The 17,219-nt window shown below is 59.6% G+C and overlaps 3 protein-coding genes across 20 annotated transcripts in view; 2 read left to right on the top strand and 1 right to left on the bottom strand.

Annotated features, from left to right (window-relative positions):
• The window catches only part of NBEAL2 (neurobeachin like 2), a 29,373-nt gene extending 20,441 nt beyond the window's left edge, over window positions 1-8,932 (top strand). For 8 of the 10 annotated variants that reach the window (XM_077859122.1, XM_077859121.1, XM_077859119.1 and 5 more), the window contains 27 exons: window positions 144-322; window positions 418-577; window positions 807-944; window positions 1,034-1,393; window positions 1,489-1,638; window positions 1,754-1,911; window positions 2,015-2,139; window positions 2,230-2,365; window positions 3,082-3,242; window positions 3,338-3,654; window positions 3,766-3,861; window positions 4,191-4,315; window positions 4,401-4,541; window positions 4,691-4,821; window positions 4,932-5,041; window positions 5,151-5,268; window positions 5,373-5,470; window positions 5,548-5,664; window positions 6,261-6,350; window positions 6,435-6,544; window positions 6,730-6,902; window positions 6,997-7,091; window positions 7,331-7,447; window positions 7,548-7,706; window positions 7,783-7,931; window positions 8,238-8,373; window positions 8,466-8,932. In XM_077859122.1, the coding sequence (XP_077715248.1) occupies window positions 144-322; window positions 418-577; window positions 807-944; window positions 1,034-1,393; window positions 1,489-1,638; window positions 1,754-1,911; window positions 2,015-2,139; window positions 2,230-2,365; window positions 3,082-3,242; window positions 3,338-3,654; window positions 3,766-3,861; window positions 4,191-4,315; window positions 4,401-4,541; window positions 4,691-4,821; window positions 4,932-5,041; window positions 5,151-5,268; window positions 5,373-5,470; window positions 5,548-5,664; window positions 6,261-6,350; window positions 6,435-6,544; window positions 6,730-6,902; window positions 6,997-7,091; window positions 7,331-7,447; window positions 7,548-7,706; window positions 7,783-7,931; window positions 8,238-8,373; window positions 8,466-8,567 (3,951 nt within the window). In that variant the 3' untranslated portion in view covers window positions 8,568-8,932. Of the gene's footprint in view, window positions 1-143; window positions 323-417; window positions 578-806; window positions 945-1,033; window positions 1,394-1,488; window positions 1,639-1,753; window positions 1,912-2,014; window positions 2,140-2,229; window positions 2,366-3,081; window positions 3,243-3,337; window positions 3,655-3,765; window positions 3,862-4,190; window positions 4,316-4,400; window positions 4,542-4,690; window positions 4,822-4,931; window positions 5,072-5,150; window positions 5,269-5,372; window positions 5,471-5,547; window positions 5,665-6,260; window positions 6,351-6,434; window positions 6,560-6,729; window positions 6,903-6,996; window positions 7,092-7,330; window positions 7,448-7,547; window positions 7,707-7,782; window positions 7,932-8,237; window positions 8,374-8,465 lie in introns of those variants that run through there. The other 2 variants (XM_077859124.1, XR_013357972.1) reach the window with 2 other exon arrangements.
• Window positions 8,933-9,173: 241 nt separating this feature from the next.
• LOC144290157 (death domain-containing membrane protein NRADD-like) lies at window positions 9,174-12,431 on the top strand. 6 transcript variants are annotated; one of them, XM_077859114.1, is made up of 6 exons: window positions 9,216-9,310; window positions 10,278-10,340; window positions 10,482-10,637; window positions 11,277-11,460; window positions 11,562-11,704; window positions 11,802-12,431. In XM_077859114.1, the coding sequence occupies exons 3-6, from the start codon at window positions 10,532-10,534 to the stop codon at window positions 12,119-12,121; spliced, it is 753 nt and encodes a 250-aa protein (XP_077715240.1). In that variant the 5' UTR covers window positions 9,216-9,310; window positions 10,278-10,340; window positions 10,482-10,531; the 3' UTR covers window positions 12,122-12,431. The 6 variants fall into 6 exon arrangements, with proteins under 6 accessions (XP_077715238.1, XP_077715243.1, XP_077715240.1 ...); XM_077859112.1 differs by lacking the exon at window positions 10,278-10,340 and having other exon boundaries at window positions 9,174-9,310; XM_077859117.1 differs by lacking the exon at window positions 10,278-10,340 and having other exon boundaries at window positions 9,198-9,310; window positions 10,556-10,637.
• Window positions 12,432-15,129: 2,698 nt separating this feature from the next.
• SETD2 (SET domain containing 2, histone lysine methyltransferase) overlaps window positions 15,130-17,219 on the bottom strand; it is a 90,768-nt gene continuing 88,678 nt past the window's right edge. The window contains exons 18-20 of one of the 4 annotated variants that reach the window (XM_077859095.1): window positions 16,295-16,396; window positions 15,779-15,966; window positions 15,130-15,346 (exon numbers count right to left, since the gene is read on the bottom strand). In XM_077859095.1, the coding sequence (XP_077715221.1) occupies window positions 15,805-15,966; window positions 16,295-16,396 (264 nt within the window). In that variant the 3' untranslated portion in view covers window positions 15,130-15,346; window positions 15,779-15,804. Of the gene's footprint in view, window positions 15,967-16,294; window positions 16,397-17,219 lie in introns of those variants that run through there. The other 3 variants (XM_077859094.1, XR_013357967.1, XR_013357968.1) reach the window with 3 other exon arrangements.

Here is a 17,219-nt window from a genome sequence, read left to right as displayed (position 1 = left end):
CAGGCTGTCTGTTGGCCAAGGGCTGTCCCTCCTAGTAGGGACACCCAGTAGTGGTTGGCAAGGGGTGCTCCACAGGGAGAGCGTGAGAGTCAGCAGTTCCCTCCCTTCCCCACCCACCCCACACCTCGAATCTGTGCCCACAGCAAACCTCTGAGGAGGAGTTGTGCAACCTGCTCACCAACGTGCTGTTCTCGGTGACATGGCGTGGTGTGGAAGGCAGTGATGAGGCCGCCTGGCGGGAGCGCGGCCAGGTGTTCTCGGTGCTCACCCAGCTGGGGGCCTCTGCTACGCTTGTGCGGCCACCGGACTGCATCAAGCGCAGGTAAGGAGGCCACTCGGGGGAGTGAGGGTTCCCTGAGGAGCCTGAGGGCAGAGAAGGCAGTCAGGCAGACACCTGAGTCTCTCGCCCCTCCCCAGCCTCCTGGAGATGATGCTTGAATCAGCCCTGACCGACATCAAAGAGGCCCCCGTTGGAGTCCTGGCCAGCCTTACCCAGCAGGCGCTTTGGCTGCTGCGCCTGCTGCAGGACTTCCTGTGCGCAGAGGGCCACGGTAACCAGGAGCTGTGGAGTGAGAAGGTGCGGCAGCTCAGAGGCCTGTGAGCCACACGAGTCCACGTGTTCACGTGAGCCCGCAGGCATCTGGTGTGGGAGGTGGAGGAGTGCACAGGCACATTCATGGGTGCATCAGCATGGTGTCTGTGTGTGCAAACCCCACCTGGCCCCCAGACTAAACCTTACCTTGCTCCCTCCCCATGGGCTTCTGGCTTCCTCTGATGATGGCTGCTTGGAATATGTTGGGCTGTAGCTCTTTGAAGGAGTGTGCAGCCTGCTTGACCGCCTGGGAGCCTGGCCTCACCTGGCCAATGGCACAGCGGATCTCCGAGAGATGGCACAGATTGGCCTGCGCCTAGTGCTTGGCTACATCCTGCTGGAGGACCCACAGGTGAGCACCGGGTGGGTTGGTTCCGCAGTGGCAGGTGTGGGGAGCCTGGGAAGTGGCTGGGTGCCACTCACACCCCCTGCTGCCCACAGCTGCACGCCCAGGCCTATGTGAAGCTGCACTCACTGCTGCAGACCACAGTGCCCATGCGGCGGGAAGAGGCCTGCTATGTGCTGTCTAAGCTGGAAGCGGCCCTGGCGCGGGCGCTGAACACCTCCCCCTCAAAAACGACCACCCAGGACAAGGAGTCCCCAAGTGCAGCTGCTGCTGCCACTGAACGCTGCTCGTGGCTGGTACCTCTGGTGCGGACGCTGCTGGACCGTGCCTATGGGCCGCTGGGGCTCCAGTGGGGACTGCCTTCCCTGCCACCCACCAACGGTAGCCCCACCTTCTTTGAGGACTTCCAGGCCTTTTGTGCCACACCTGAATGGCGCCACTTCATCGATAAGCAGGTGCCTGGAGGTGGCGGGGTGGGAAGAGACATGGGGACCCCCCCCGCCCGGCCCCGCACCGAGCGCTGACCTCCTCTCCCTGCCCAATCTTGCAGGTACAACCCACCATGTCGCAGTTCGAGATGGACACGTACGCGAAGAGCCACGACCTCATGTCGGGCTTCTGGAACGCCTGCTACGACACGCTCATGAGTAGTGGACAGCGGCGCCAGCGGGAGCGGACACAGGGCCGCCGGGCCTTCCAGGTGGGCAGCCTGCGGCCAGGATGGGGAGCCGCCCCACTCCTGCGCCCAGAGGACGGCTGGTGGGTCCGGAAGCCGCCGGCAGGACTGACCCCATTCCTCCGTCCCCCACCCCCAGGAGCTGGTGCTGGAACCCGCGCAGAGGCGGGTGCGCCTGGAAGGGCTGCGCTACGGGGCCGCGGTGAAGCAGCAGGCAGCGCAGCAGTCCACCGCCCTGCTGCACTGGGGGGCGCTGTGGCGGCAGCTCTCCAGCCCCTGTGGGGCCTGGGCCCTGAGGTGGGGCCTGGGAGGGGCTGCGCCTGGGGTGAGGCCCGGGAGGGATGGGGACTTCACGGACTGCCGTGCCCACCCGTGACCACCCTCCTGGACGCACCTGCAGGGACCCACCTGTTCCGCGCTGGAAGCTGTCCAGCGCCGAGACGTACTCGCGCATGCGTCTGAAGCTAGTGCCCAACCACCACTTCAACCCGCACCTGGAAGCCAGCGCTCTGCGGGACAACCTGGGTGAGAAAGGGTGCCCTGAGCTGGATCTTGCCCAACCTCGTCAGCCCTGCCCTGCCCAGCTCTGACTGAACACCCTTGGGTGCACTGCAGGTGAGGGCCCCCTGACACCTACAGAGGAGGCCTCGCTGCCTCTAGCGGTGACCAAGGAGGCCAAAGTCAGCACTCTACCCGAGGAGCTGCAGGAAGACCAGCTGAGCGAGGAAGAGCTGGCTGCGCTAGAGAAAGCGTGAGTGGGGCTGGGAGAGTGCAACCAGGAGAGTGGGGAGCGGGGAGCAGGGGGCCTACTCCAGTGGACACGTGCCCACTGTGGGACTGACTCCCGAGTCGCTTCCTTTCCTGGGACAGGGGTAAACACCCTGAAGGGGGGAGCCCTGGGTGGCTCAGCGGTTGAGCATCTGCCTCCAGTTCAGGTGGTAATCCCGGAGTCCTGGGATTGAGTCCCGCATCGGGCTCCCCATAGAGAGCCTGCTTCTCCCTCTGCCTATATCTGCCTATATCTCTATCTCTCTGTGTCTCTCATGAATAAATAAATAAAATCTTTAAAACAAACAAACAAAACACCGTGAAGGGACTGTCCAAAATCAGGTGGGATGTGGGGGGTGGGGGTGGGGAGAGCTGTCTAGCAGAAGTGGCAGTGGCTCTTTGATCACTAGGCACCCCAGGCCAGGACTGAGAAACACAAACCAGATCAACACGGGGCCCCAAGGGAGTGGGCAGGGGCTGAATGGGCCAGGGTTAGGAGCTGGTGTCCTGGCAAGACACTCAGAGGCCCAGTTTTGGGGTGGGGACTGGGGTCAGTGGGCACTGGGACCCTGGACAGTTCCTCTCTTCTGGGAAGCATGAGAGAATGTACCCCATGACCTGGTGGCACCGGAGTGTGGTCTTGGGCTTATCCGGAAGGGGGTCCTAGAGCCTTGAGCCTGAAGTCGGTGTGGCCCCCAGGATGCAGGCAGTGGAACTGGATGAGCAACATGAGAAGCTGGTGCTTTCAGCCGAGTGTCAGCTGGTCACGGTGGTGGCTGTGATCCCAGGGCTGCTGGAGATCACCACACAGCACGTGTACTTCTATGATGGCAGCGCCGAGCGTGTGGAAACGGAGGAGGGTGCGTCCTACTAGAGCTGGTTAGGACAGCAGGGGATGGCTGGGGCCTGGTGGGGCCAGGGTGAGTGACTGCTGCACCCATGTCCATCCGCACAGGCATCGGCCACGACTTCCGGCGCCCGCTCACGCAGCTGCGAGAGGTCCACCTGCGCCGCTTCAACCTGCGCCGCTCAGCACTCGAGCTCTTCTTCATTGATCAAGCCAACTACTTCCTCAACTTCCCGTGCAAGGTGGGCGGGGCCATAGCCTCGTCTCCTTGCCAGGCCCCCAGGCCCCAACCCTACCCCATCCCACCCCACACCCAGGTACGGAACCAGATGTATTCGTTGCTCCTGCGCCTACGACCCCCGGCCCAAGGCTACCTAAGCAGCCGCTCCCCCCAGGAGATGCTGCGTGCCTCCGGCCTCACCCAGGTGAGAGACCTCGAGTGTGAGGAGGCAGGGGGGCAAGGCCAGGGTCCTGTGGTTGGGAGGAGTGCTGGACAGTCCAGCTGACTCACCTCTTGCCTGCCCCTGCCCCCCCAGAAATGGGTACAGCGTGAGATTTCCAACTTCGAGTACTTGATGCAACTCAACACCATTGCGGGGCGGACCTACAATGACCTGTCTCAGTACCCTGTGGTGAGGAGCCACTCCTTATCTCCACCCCTGCCCCTCTGGTCTGCCAACCCTGCTTCACTCCAGTGTAGGCGCTGATGGTGGGCCAAGCCCTGAGCCTGCCTCTGGGCGGGTGCTGCCTCTCCCCGCACCCAACATACCCCCCTGGCCTCTGTTCTCCCTGAAGGGAATCTTGTTCTGGCCTGCCTCCCTGGGTCCCTCCAAGTGGTGCACCCTGCCCCCTCCCCCCCTTGCCTTCGGCTCTGCCCATCTTCCTGAGGGTGAGGGCAGGGCAGGCTGGGCAGGTAGGCCATCAGGACCCTCATGCAGCTCCTTCATGGGTGGGTGGCCAGTTCCCCTGGGTCCTGCAGGACTACGTGTCCCCAACTTTGGACCTCAGCAACCCGGCCGTCTTCCGCGACCTGTCCAAGCCCATCGGTGTGGTGAATCCCAAGCACGCCCAACTCGTGAGGGAGAAGTGAGCATGTGGGCAAGGTCGGGCTTGAGGGTCGGGATGGGTGAGGGCAGGGCTCCTGCTGACTCCCCTCTAACTGTGGCTCCAGGTACGAGAGCTTCGAGGACCCAGCGGGCACCATTGACAAGTTCCACTATGGCACCCACTATTCCAACGCCGCAGGCGTGATGCACTACCTCATCCGCGTGGAACCCTTCACCTCCCTGCATGTCCAGCTGCAGAGTGGCCGGTGCGGCCCAGGGCGGGGCTGGCAGATGGCAAGGGTGGGGGTGGGCTGCTGCAGATGATGGGGGGAGGTTCCCTTCTTTCCCCCAGCTACAGCTCTCCTTCCTTGACTTCATTCTCCCCACCTCACTTTGGCCTGTGCCCTTCCTGCAGCTTTGACTGCTCCGACCGACAGTTCCACTCAGTGGCAGCAGCCTGGCAGGCCCGCCTGGAGAGCCCTGCTGATGTGAAGGAGCTCATCCCAGAGTTCTTCTACTTCCCCGACTTCCTGGAAAACCAGAATGGTGAGGGCTGGCATGGGGCTGGGAGGCCTGGGGACAGAGCGCACAGGGGGGTGGCCAGGGAGCACATGAAGATGGCACAGGGAGACAGCTGACCCAGTCCTCTGTGCCAGGCTTCGACTTGGGCTGCCTCCAGCTGACCAACGAGAAGGTGGGCGACGTGGTGCTGCCTCCGTGGGCCAGCTCTCCTGAGGACTTCATCCAGCAGCACCGCCAGGCTCTGGTGAGGAGATGAGCACAGACAGGCAGACAGGTGCCCCAGGCTTGAGGGGCAGGGGTGGGGTGGGGGGGGTCAGCTGTCTCTGGACTGACTGGCCCCTCCCCACCCCCAGGAGTCAGAGTATGTGTCTGCCCACCTGCATGAGTGGATTGACCTCATCTTTGGCTACAAGCAGCGGGGCCCAGCTGCGGAAGAAGCCCTCAACGTCTTCTATTACTGCACCTATGAGGGTGGGCGGTGGCCTGGACTCACTCGGGGGCCGGGGTGCAGCGGGAGTGGGGGCTGGGAGCAGAGGGTGCAGAGGGAGTCCTGACTGCCCTGTTTGCCTGCCCAGGGGCCGTGGACCTGGACCACGTGGTGGATGAGCGGGAACGGAAGGCTCTGGAGGGCATCATCAGTAATTTCGGGCAGACTCCCTGTCAGCTGCTAAAGGTAAGGCCACCTTGGGGCTTGGGGGATCACGGTCAGGGATGCCCATACCATGGTGCTGACCGGCCACTTGTCCACAGGAGCCACATCCAGCTCGGCTGTCAGCCGAGGAAGCAGCCCAACGCCTTGCACGTCTGGACACTAACTCGCCTAGCATCTTCCAACACCTGGACCAGCTCAAGGCCTTCTTTGCAGAGGTGAGGGGAGGCAGGGCTTCATTTCCTACTCTGAGATGGGTTCAGCTCCAGAGTCCTTACCTCTTAGGGCATATGGAAAACCTAAATCAAGGTCACTGATATTAGATGTCTTTGAAAAAGAGGTAAAGGGAAAGGAACATGGGAGCAGGAGTAGGGTTCCTCCTTTGAAGAGGCCAGGACGCGTTGTCGACTCCCCTGACCGCCTCTGAAAGCCTTAGGGAGACCAGAAGGCAGGCAGTCTGGCCTTGGGTGATGTTCCTCATGTTTCTGTTCACATGAGAAGGCCCCTGGGCCTGACATTTTTAGCTTCTCTTCCCCTCCTGCCAGCAAATGGGGGACATGAAGTAAGAGGATGGGAAGACCAAGTTGAGCCCAAGAGTGAGACTCTGAGACCTGCCTTGTCCATCCCAGCTTCTCACTTCCTCACTTTCTGAGATGCCCTCCTGTTTGGCAGAGGGACCTCTGCCCTCTGACACCTAGTCTGCCAGCACTGGGGGCTGAGAGGAGAAGAAAGAATGGTGCCCCGGTTGTGGGTAGGGGTGTGGGGTTCCTGGCCGACCACTCGGGCACAGCCGGCCCCGTACTCTCCTCTGCAGGTCATCAGTGAAGGCGTGCCCCTGGTGCTGGCCGTGGTCCCCCACCGGCAGTCCCACTCTTTCACCATCCAGGGCTCCTCAGATCTGTTGGTAAGTGCTCGGGGCAGCGCCCACCCCAGCTCCACCCCTCTCTGACTCTGCCTCACACCCACTTCTGTCCCCTCTTGCCCACAGGTGACTGTGAGTGCCAGTGGGCTGCTGGGCATCCACAACTGGTTGCCCTATGACCGTAACATAAACAACTACTTCAGCTTCAACAAAGACCCCACCATAGGCAACCCCAAGTAGGAGAGAGGGAGGTGGGCAGGGGTGGGCTCGAAATACCTTGTATCCTGAGCTGTTCCCCCACCCACACACACACCTAGTCAAGGTGGGGGCTGGCTGAAGGGTCTGGCCAAGGTCTCTGAGGGCCTGGGTCTTCTGTGTTGGCCTGGCCTCACCCCACCTGTCATCCCCCTCATCGGGACAGGATGCAACGACTGCTGAGTGGCCCGTGGGTGCCGGAAAGTGGCGTGAGTGGGCAAGCCCTGGCAGTGGCCCCCGACGCAAAGCTGCTGTTCAGTGGTGGCCACTGGGATGGCAGCCTGCGAGTGACTGCACTGCCCCGGGGCAAGCTGTTGAAGCAACTCAACCGTCACCTTGGTATGCATGGCCTTGGAGCTGGGGTGGTGCAGGCAGGGGTAGCTGGCCAGGGAGGGTGTGACTCCTCTGTTCCGTTTGTACCCTCCCGGTGCAGACGTGGTGACCTGCCTTGCACTGGACACCTGTGGCATCTACCTCATCTCAGGCTCCCGGGACACCACGTGCATGGTGTGGCGGCTCCTGCAGGAGGTGTGTGCTGGATGGGCAGCCCCGTGGGGCCCCCACAGTCCAGACCTGCAGCCCATCTGCCCCTCAGCTGATTGTCAGTCCTGCCCTTCTCTTGCCACCGTGAGCAAGCCCGGGTCTCCATGACCCTCCAGTTCTCTGGCTTTGGATAAGACCATCACTTTCTTGAGCCTTAGCCTCCTCACTCAGGGGCCAGGGTAGTGAGATGTCCCCAGTCCTAAGCCAACCCTGGCTCCCCACAGGGTGGCCTCTCTGTGGGACTGGCGTCAAAGCCCGTGCAGGTCCTCTATGGGCATGAGGCTGCAGTAAGCTGTGTGGCCATCAACACTGAACTCGACATGGCTGTATCGGGATCTGAGGTGTGTGTGCGTGTCTGTGCCCAGGGGAGGCCCAGTTTGCTAGACAATGTCCCTGGAGATTGAAGACCCCTGCCCAGTACCCTAAGCTGCCTTCTTACAGGATGGAACTGTGATCATCCACACTGTACGCCGTGGCCAGTTTGTGGCAGCACTACGGCCCCCGGGGGCCACATTACCCGGACCCGTGTTCCATCTGGCGCTGGGGTCTGAGGGCCACATTGTGGTACAGAGCTCGGCGCGGGAGCGTGTGGGGGCTCAGGTATGGAAGAACGGTGCTCAGCCGAGAAAGGGGTAGTTGGGATTCTGTCCCTGCTGACCCCTCTTGCTTCTTCCAGGTCACCTACTCCTTGCACCTGTACTCCGTGAATGGGAAGTTACGGGCTTCACTGCCCCTGGTAGAGCAGCCCACAGCCCTGGCGGTGACAGAGGACTTTGTTCTGCTGGGCACAGCCCAGTGTGCCCTGCACATCCTCCACCTGAACAAGTGAGTGACGCTATTTATGAGTTCATTGGACCTTCAAGGTGATGGGCATTGGCGGAGGATAACAAAAGGTACTCCGCACTTGGACCCCTCTACCAACCCCCCTCCCGTGCGGGACCCACTCATGATCCCTAAACATGTCCATGGCACATTCTTCAGGGCCTGTCTCCTGTCCCCCAGTGGGTTGATCTTGCCCCGGGCCCCCCTTAGCCACACACCTGTGGGAGATCCGAGTGTTGAGCGTTGAGCGGACAGAGGATGAAGACAAAGCTGCCCTGCAGCTGAGAGCTCGGGTCTCCCTCCCTGCAGACTGCTCCCGGCGGCGCCCCCCCTTCCCATGAAGGTGCCCATCCGCAGCGTGGCAGTGACCAAGGAGCGCAGCCACGTGCTCGTGGGCCTGGAGGACGGCAAGCTGATTGTCGTGGGCGCGGGGCAGCCCTCCGAGGTGAGGCCGAGGGCGGGGCGCGCGGGCGGGCGGGCGGGCCGGTCCTGGCCCCGCTCTCCGCAGTCCTACTGCTCCCGCCTCCGCTCCCCCAGGCGCGCAGCAGCCAGTTCGCGCGGAAGCTGTGGCGGTCCTCCAGGCGCATCTCGCAGGTGTCCTCGGGGGAGACGGAGTACAACCCGGGAGAGGCGCGCTGACAGCTGCCCCGCCCACCGCGCAGGCCCCGCCCCGGCAGCCGGCGGGAGTCGGGGGAGCCGGGGGAGGCGCCCGCGCGGCGGCCGCGCGGCCCGGCTCCGGGGGTGGGCGGGACCCCACCCCCGCCCAGCTCAGGGATTGGCGGGCGGCTCGCTCCCGGAAGTCCCGCCCCTCGCCGGCAGAGGGGCCGCCCGGAGCCCGGCACCGGCCGGAGCGGCCGCACAGCACTTTTTGCACAGTGCGGGGCGGGAGCCCAGGCTCCCAAACCTCGCGTCCCGGCGGAGCCCGGGGGCCGGGCTGTGGCCTTAATCTCTAAAGGCGGCCCCCGCTCCCGCGCTCTCGGCAATAAACCTGGCCTAGTTTTGTAGCTGCTTCGCCTCCGAGTATGCGTGCGCGCGGCGCCTCCGCCTGCCCAGGCCGCCGTCCTGGGCTCGGTACCCCGGCCCGGGAGCCCCCCGGGACCACGCGCGCTGTCCGCAGCCCCGCCGCGCCCGGGGGCGCCTCTGCACGTGTGCGCGCTCCTGCGCGGGGCGGGGCGGGGCGGGGCCCCGGGCGACCGCGCCCCCCGCGCCCCCGCGCGCCCCGCGCCCCCGCGCTCCGGCCTAGGCGGCTCCTCCGTGGGCGCTCGGGCCGCCTCCCCGCCCGGTCCTGCGCCGCGCCGAGCCTTCCCGGCCGGCCCATCGCAGCCTGGGGGCGTAGGGGCCCGAGTCCCGCCGGCCGAGCGGATCCTGGGAGCCCCAGCAGGGTAGGAGGGGGCTGGGAACGCGCCCGGGGCTCCCCGGACCGAGAGAGCCCAGGGCTGCTTCTCTGAACCCCGCGTCGAGGCCCGCGAGCGTGCGCGCTGCCCCGCGTGGGCGTGTTCTACGGCCTGGAGACGTGTGTGTGTGTGTGTGTGTGTGTGTGTGTGTGTGTAGGGGGGTAGGGGCACCCGCCCCGCAGCTCCGGCCGGTGGCTGGGTCGGGCGGACGTCTGCAGGCCTGGCTGCGGCTAGGCGCGCTGCTCACAGGCCCACCTGCCAGCCAGGCCCGGGAAGGGCCCCGTGTGTGGTAAGTGACACAGACGCACAAGCCTCACTCCTGGAAGGGCCACCACCGCCTCTGACCCCGACCCACTTGCTGACTGGGCAGGGAAGTGAGTTTGGAGACCAGACCGGATGTGGTGGTGGAAGTTGGGAGCTGGAGGGCCTGCCCCCACGTTTCTTCTCCGTGCCTTTTCCTGGCAGGAGCCATTCTAGTCCAGATGTGGTTTCTCTTAACCCGGCTTTAGGGAGCCAGTCCCCGCAGGATCAGGCCTGTAGGTCCAGACGGGTCCTGGGACTGAGTAGTCCTGTCCTTGAGGTTTCTGGCTCCCAGGCTGAGTTCCCAGATGAGAAAAGAACCAGGGGGCCTCTGGGGCCCTGTGCTCTCTGCTCTGGCTGAACCCACCAGGAACCTTCCTGAGCAGTTTCTGAGCAGGAGGTGAGGGCTGGACACAGGCCCTGGAAGCAGGAGTGGGGTCACAGTCACTTGGGGGAGCTGTGCCTTTGGAGCTTAGGGTGTTGGGTTCCTCAGCTTATGCTGACAAGTCTGGGGGAGGCCCCCACTGGCAAGTCTCCAGCCTGGCTCTGACGGCGGTGGGGATGGGAGTTTCTGGTCCTCCCATGCCACCCCTGGACTCAGACCAGGGATTTGCTGAGGTTTCCAACCTGCTCTCCTGCACCCTGGCTCCTCCAGCTTTGGCCTGTGGGGGCTGGCTCTGTCCACCCCACCCCATCTGACACAGGAGGAAACTGTCAGGTTGGTGAATGGGGAGGTGGGGGGGGGTGATAACCAGCCCTGGAGTGAATCAGGATGGAGTGAGCCAGGAGCAGAGGGTGGGGGGAGACACAGACTCCCAACACCTGGCCTGAAGGATTTCCCCCATCTTGCTACACACAGCCACTTTTGGACTCAGAGAAGTCTCCCAGCCCCCTTGCCTGAGTGTTGCCATGACACTCCAACCCCTTCTCCAGGAGATGCAGTCCCTGGGAGCACTGCTAGCCAGCAGAGCCATGCTTCTCAACTCCAGCCACAGAGAAGGCACGGTACACGTGGGTAAGTACCTTCTGATCCACATTTTGGGCACTGGGTGGGTGGGGAGATGACACAGGTCCAGTCACAAACCCTGGAGTTCTTGGACCCTATGCCCTGCCTGCACGGGATTATGATTTCCTGGCCTCCCAGCAGAAGTGAACAGCAGCGTTTACTTGCCTCCTAGCTCAACTTTATTTTGCAAAAATTTAAAAGGCCTCATGTGCAGAGGCCCCCATGGGGACCAGTGTGTATCAGTTTGCTCTCCTAGTCCAGATTGCTGAGAGAGACAGGATGCATGGTTTAATGCTCCAATAGAGAAGGTACAGCAGGAGCCAGAAATGGGAGAGATCAAGGAGGCCTTCCCAGAATAGGGGATACCTGCCAGTTGGAGAAGTTAGAACAGCAAGTGCAGATGTCTGAAAACCCAGGAGGAGGGTCCCCCCGGGAAGGGCTAGGTGTCCAAGACTGGTGAGCAGAGAGGAGGCTGCGGGAGATGAGCCTGGGATAACAAGCTAATCTGGATGCCGTGGTGTGAGTGTTTGATTCCACGAAGTAGGGACTGTTGTTTCAAACATTTTTGGCAGCAAAACCTAAGTGAGGCTACTCAGGGACCTGGCCTTGATTCCTTGCTCTTGATCTTCTTTGTCCTTTCTTCTACAGATAAGACACGGAGGATGCAGGACAGGGATGGGGAAGGGGTGTGGGTTGGGGGAGCTCTGGCTCCCAATACCTCCTCTCCATTCCCCCCTGAGCCTCCAGGGGCCTCAGGCAACATTATCCCCGTCTACTGTGCCCTCTTGGCCACCGTGGTCCTCGGCCTGCTCGCCTACGTGGCCTTCAAGTGGTAGGTACTCTGGGCACTGCCCCATAGCACACCCCTCCCCATCTGCACTGTGTCTCAGTGAAGGCTGGAACAGGTTGGTGGGTTCCCTCTGCTCCCCACAGCTGGCGCTCACATAAACAAAGACAGCAGCTGGCCAAAGCTCGGACTGCAGAGCTGGGGGACCTCGACAGGGACCAGAGGCATGGTGACAGCATTGTCTTCCTGGACAATCCTAGCGGTCGGGAGCCCTGTGCCCCCAGCCAGGGTGAGCCTCTTTACCCATCTACAGACTTTTAGACCCAGCTCAGCCATACCACCCAGCCCACCTGACCCTCTCGCGTCCCCCACGTCTCCCACCCCAGGGTCACATCCTGAACTTGGCTGCCGGCTTTACCTTCACCTCCCTCGGCCGCAGCAAGAGGAAGTGGAGCGGCTCCTGGAAGCATCGGGCGAAGCTGACAAGGGCTGGCAGGGCCTAGCAGGCCGCCTGGGCTACCCGGCTGATGCTGTGGAGGTCATAGCCCGGGGCCAGCTGCCAGCCCACACCCTGCTTAGGGACTGGGCTGTCAAAGAAGGCAGTGGTGCCACCCTGAGGGTGCTAGAGGACACCCTGGCTGCCATGGGCCGTGAAGATGTGCTCCGGGTCCTGGGTCCCCCGGCTGAGGGCTGCTCTGTGGTGTGAGTGATGCCACCACGGCCGGGCCTCTCAGGGAACCTGCTCTGGTGCTCCCCCCACAGCCACGTGTGCTTTCCCTTTCATGAGCTTCCTGGCACTGGTGGCCTCAGCCTGCTCTGTTTGGAGGAAACACAGAAGGTCCAGCCACCGCTCACCTCCCCTTGCCCTACCTTCCTCCAGGACAGCGACCAGGACATGGGGAGGGACTTAGCAGTGAGACGTGGTCCTGCCCTCCCCCTCCCCACTACACCTCCCTTATCTAGCGTCAACTGGTTTTTCTACTTTTGTATCTCATTAAAGACAACTTTGGACTACTGTGCTGCCTCTGACTCCTTGGGCCTGTGGGACAGTTGGGTGGCCATGAGGCAGAGGCCCAGAAAAAGGAGGGTCTCTGGGATACAGGAGCTGGAAGCAGCATACTCCTGTAGAAGACGGTGCAGGCTGGAGTTCACACCCTGCATCTGTGGGTCACTGGCTGTGCGTGTTAGGGAGCTATTTTACTTTTCTGCACTCACAGCTTCCTTAGCTGGAGAACGATAAATAGAATGGCACATTCAGTAGGTCCCCCACCCGTTACACTTTCAGATTGGCACTGAGGGGCCCTGGGATTGAGACCATTTTTGTGACTTCTGCTGTGACCAGTGTCAAGGGGAGGCTGGAGGCAGACACCCTGGGGAGCTAGCTTCCAAGGGCCTCGGGTCTCTAGATTAAAAAAAGGAAGAAAGACTGTCCTTACAAGACTCACGTTCCAGACTCAGGAAGGAGTTCCAAACATGCTTCCACAGCTGCTTATGTGATTTCCACACAAGCCAAGGGCAAATGGGTCATCCCACCCACCTGAGGGGCAGCTGAGGGCAGAGCAGCTGTAGCCAAACTACCCGTACCCCACGCATCGGCCCGCCCTGAAGGGAGAAGCAGGCAGGCTGGTTACCTCCTTTGGAAGGGGTTGCTACAGTGGACAGGCCCCTGTCCAAGAAGGAACAGTGGCCACCATCCAGGCATCCACGACAGGCAGAGCACTTCAGCAACATAGCCACCCAAACTCAGGAGTTGTGGGATCCAGTGCTGGCCCAGGGAGGCTTCAGGTAGACCCCGTCCTCTGCCAACAGATGTGACTGAGATTAGCTGCTCAGTGAATGCCAGATGTCAGACTGCTGCTCTCCAGAAACTGTTTGCCAGGACTGCTTAACCCTGGAAATCTTGTCCTGCAGGAAGGGCAGGTTTACAGCTCCCTCAATCTGGAGATGACTTTTGGGCAATAACCAAGGAGAAAGAGCAGGAGAGGCACAGCATTCAGTCAGCCAAAATCAGACCAGTACACTTGGTAGACCTCATAGCTGCCTGGGCAGCAAGTCAGCCACAGGGCAATCGAGGACTGGGCTGGCACAGAATGTAGAAGCCTGTGCCGAGTGGCACCCAACAGCTTCTGGATTGGCTGGCACCCCTATGACAATGGAGGGACTGGAGTCTGAAGATGTCAAGGGGTGTGTGGAATGGGAAAAGATTTTGAAAAAACTCCATAGGGAGCTGAGATAACACAATCCCTCTTCAAAGGTGTCCTGTCTGAAACTCTACAGCTCCCCGGTCACCACCTTTAATGGACCACCACCTAAATTTCCTTGGAAAATCTGAAACCTGGAGCCTGGGGTCAAACCACGAGTTTGACTTGGTGGCAAGCAGAAGCAGAGCATGGGACCACATCCCTGCACCGCAAACCCACCCAAAGAGAGACATTCCCTTTCAATGTATACAGGAACAGAGATACTCTCTGTAACAACTCTCAAAAGTTAAGAGGGTTGAGTTAGTCCATTCATTTGGTATAATGTATTTTAAAGTTTTGAAGGTTGCAGCAGCATGGGAAAACACTATGGCTACATTGTTAAATGGCATGTCTAATGAGTAGGACTTTAAAATAGGTGTTTTTCTCTTTTAACAATGAGGATATGAGTTCCTGAGCCTCTCTGAGCCTGAATTTCCTCATCCAACCCTGCCAACTCTGTCCCCAGGGTTGTAAGTTTCAAATGAGCACTACTGGAGCTCTAGGTGCCCAGCGCAGCACCCAGCAGGCGAGCACTCTGCCATCCACCACCTGCCTAAGACTCGGTGGGCCACAGCTTCTTCCCTGAGGGTGCTGCTGCAGGCAGCAAATTAGCCCTGGTGAGAAAGAAAGGGGACCAATCTCTTGCTAGGATGGCTCCAGACTGGCCTAAAGCCTCACAGCCCAGACAACTGGTCCATCAAAGGGTGGTGGGGAGGAGGGTCACGCCACAGCCCTGCCTCTTCCAGGATATGTCCATTCTCTTTTTTTTTTAATTTTTATTTTATTCATGAGAGACAGAGAGAGAGAGAGAGAGAGAGAGAGGCAAAGACACAGGCAGAGGGAGAAGCAGGCTCCATGTAGGGAGCCCGACGTGGGACTCAATCCCGGGTCTCCAGGATCAGGCCCTGGGCTGAAGGCAGCGCTAAACCACTAAGCCACCTGGGCTGCTCAAGATGTCCATTCTCATGAGAGCCTGTGCACTGTACCCCTTTACAGGCGTCCTCCCTCTAGTGTCCAAGCCCAGTGTCAGGGTGCGTAGTGGGAGGGGTCTTTTAACCTGCAAGTTAAAAGAGCAATCCAGGGAGCTTGGGGAACTCAAGTTCTGGAGGGAAGAGGGTCAGCGCCTCTCCCAACAGCCAGGAGATGTAAAAGGGAAGACTCGTACCTTTCTCCTGCCTGATCTATGAACCAAAGTACAGAGAAGCCCAGGGCCGACCAGGCCCTCAGGCTACTTTTTTTGCTCTGGAATACATGTAGTACAAGTTGACTCCACCCTGAACACAGGTATAAGATCCTAAGGCCACAAGTGTCAGTCGTAGTGGGACCTTCGGGAACAAGGCCTGTGATGAACTCCGAGTTCCAGGATTAACTCTGGACTTCCTACATCTGTGGCCGCCATTTCTCCTTTCTCTTGCCGGTGACACCACTATATACAAACATGCTTGACTAGCTTTTAGGGAACACACATGCCAAGTTCTTTAATTGATTTTATTTTTTACATAAAAAGTTCAGTAAAAATTGGATAAAGTAAAGTGATTTTAAGCAGTAAATCAATCTTATCAACATAGCACAAGGCTGGCCAAAACCACAAGGCAGCCTGCTTTGGAATATTTACATGATAACAAATTAAACCTTGCAGGAGAACTTAAAACCGTCCTTACAAAGTCTTCCTGTGATCTAGCACGTAGAGGCTAAAAGCAAAACGAAAAACAAACAAAACCAGGAAAAAACAAATTATTTTCAATATATTCACATATACATTAAAATATAATACAGATCGTCAGGGTGAAGGGTTATGGGTGGGGATGCGCATGGGTCTGTGCGCTGACAGCACCGCCAAGGAGGAGACCCAGGTTTGGGAGTGGGGCTAGGCCTGGCCAGGATCTTAGCGGGGTCCTTCCCTAAGCCCTTGCCTCTGACGGGCCTCCAACCACACCCCAACAGCTCCTGACCAGGGATCGCCTGTTGCAGATGGAGCTCGATTTCGTGGCTTTCAGTTGAAATCTGCAGGTCTGAAATCCCCAGGGCGATGTGTCACCAGTAGCACAGCCCTGACAGAGGGGGAGGGAAGGGGGCAGCGGGCCCACGGGGTTTCTTCTCCCGAGTCGGTCCTACCTGCTCACCTGTCCTCCCACCCTGGCCCCACAAGTCACTCTAATTCAGTGTCCTCTTTGGGTTTGTACACAGCCCCAAACTTCTGCATGTACTTCTTAATATACTCCTTGGTTTTGTGTTTCACATTCTCATTGCACTCCAGGTCCTCAGGGTTCTTACAGTACTTCAGCTCCTTATTCATAACGCCGTGCGTCAGCTGTCCAGGACACAGGAAGAGAGACCAGAGTGGAAAGGATTTCAGGGGTTAAGGCCAGCCTGGTGCCTCAGGGCCCTTCTCACCAAGACTGGGGTCTAATAGAGAGAGGCTGGGGCAGGCTGGTGCTGGGGTCACCAGAAAGGGGAGGCTCAGCTCTGCAAGTCTGTTAGAGGACCACCAACCCTACCCTCAAGTAGGGTGCCCTGCGTTCCCTAACCTTCCCTCCCCCTCTTCCTGGGTCCCCAGCCAAGCCTGTGGCAAGGAAAACCCACTTTCTAGGACGAAAGGTACATGGTTTGCCCAGAACATCTTCAGAACAGAGGGATACCTTGCGAGCCAGGTGTTTGAAGTCTTCTGTTGTGGTGATTCTTCCCACCTTGCAGTCAGGTTTCCGGTAAGGGTTCAGGCACTGGACGATGAACTGGGACATCTGTAGGTGGGAGAAAGAGCACATACCACTCAGAAGTCCGGAGAGGGCAAAGGATTGCACTGAGGAAATAATGAGATAGCCGATCCTTCCCTTTTTGCCACTCAGGTTGGCTGGTTTGGATAAAAGAATGCTACTAGGCCAGTGGGATAGGAGAGATAAGGATCTTAGGTCAGCCCCGAGAGGGGGGGGGAAGCTGCCTTGGGTAGACAAGCAAGCCTGACTTAGAGCAGAAGAGGAGACCCACCAGCAAGACTTCACTGCTGAATCTCATGGCAGCCCCTGTGTTCAGCTAACAAATCTCATTTTCTTGGCATGAAGAGCCTGTAGCCTTGGAGGCAGAGTAGAGAGAACATTCCAGTGCTACCAGGAGGCTCAGCAACCCCAGAAACACAGGCATTTTGTTATGGAAGATCACTTAGATTCTGTGTCACACTCCATTGGATCCATCCCACAACAACGTGAAGCACATGCAGGCATGTTCTCCTGGTGGGAGAAGCCCCAGGGTAGGACACTTTCCGATACACAACTTCCAGTGTCCTCCTGAACTGTCTCTGTAGTGCCTGTTCTACCAGTGGCTTTCAAGAGAGACTCCCCTGGCATGGAACCTCTGAAGTATCTGTGGTGCTAAGGTCCAGGGTACAAAGGAAGCAAAGAGGTCAACAATCGCCATTTTGTCAAAAGACATTGAACAGAGTCTACCCATCCCTGAAACTCCAGGCAGCTCCCGACATTCAAAGGTCAAGTATCATAGGCAGGCACTCCAACAGCTGCTGGTTGGCTGAGCTTAAATACCAGTAATTTCAGAAGGGGAGAGCAAGAAACT

This window comes from Canis aureus, chromosome 19 (genome assembly GCF_053574225.1).
Source record: "Canis aureus isolate CA01 chromosome 19, VMU_Caureus_v.1.0, whole genome shotgun sequence".
Lineage (NCBI taxonomy): Eukaryota > Metazoa > Chordata > Mammalia > Carnivora > Canidae > Canis > Canis aureus.
The sequence above is the reverse complement of the archived record's forward strand: the minus strand, read 5'-3'. Positions and strand labels throughout refer to the sequence as shown.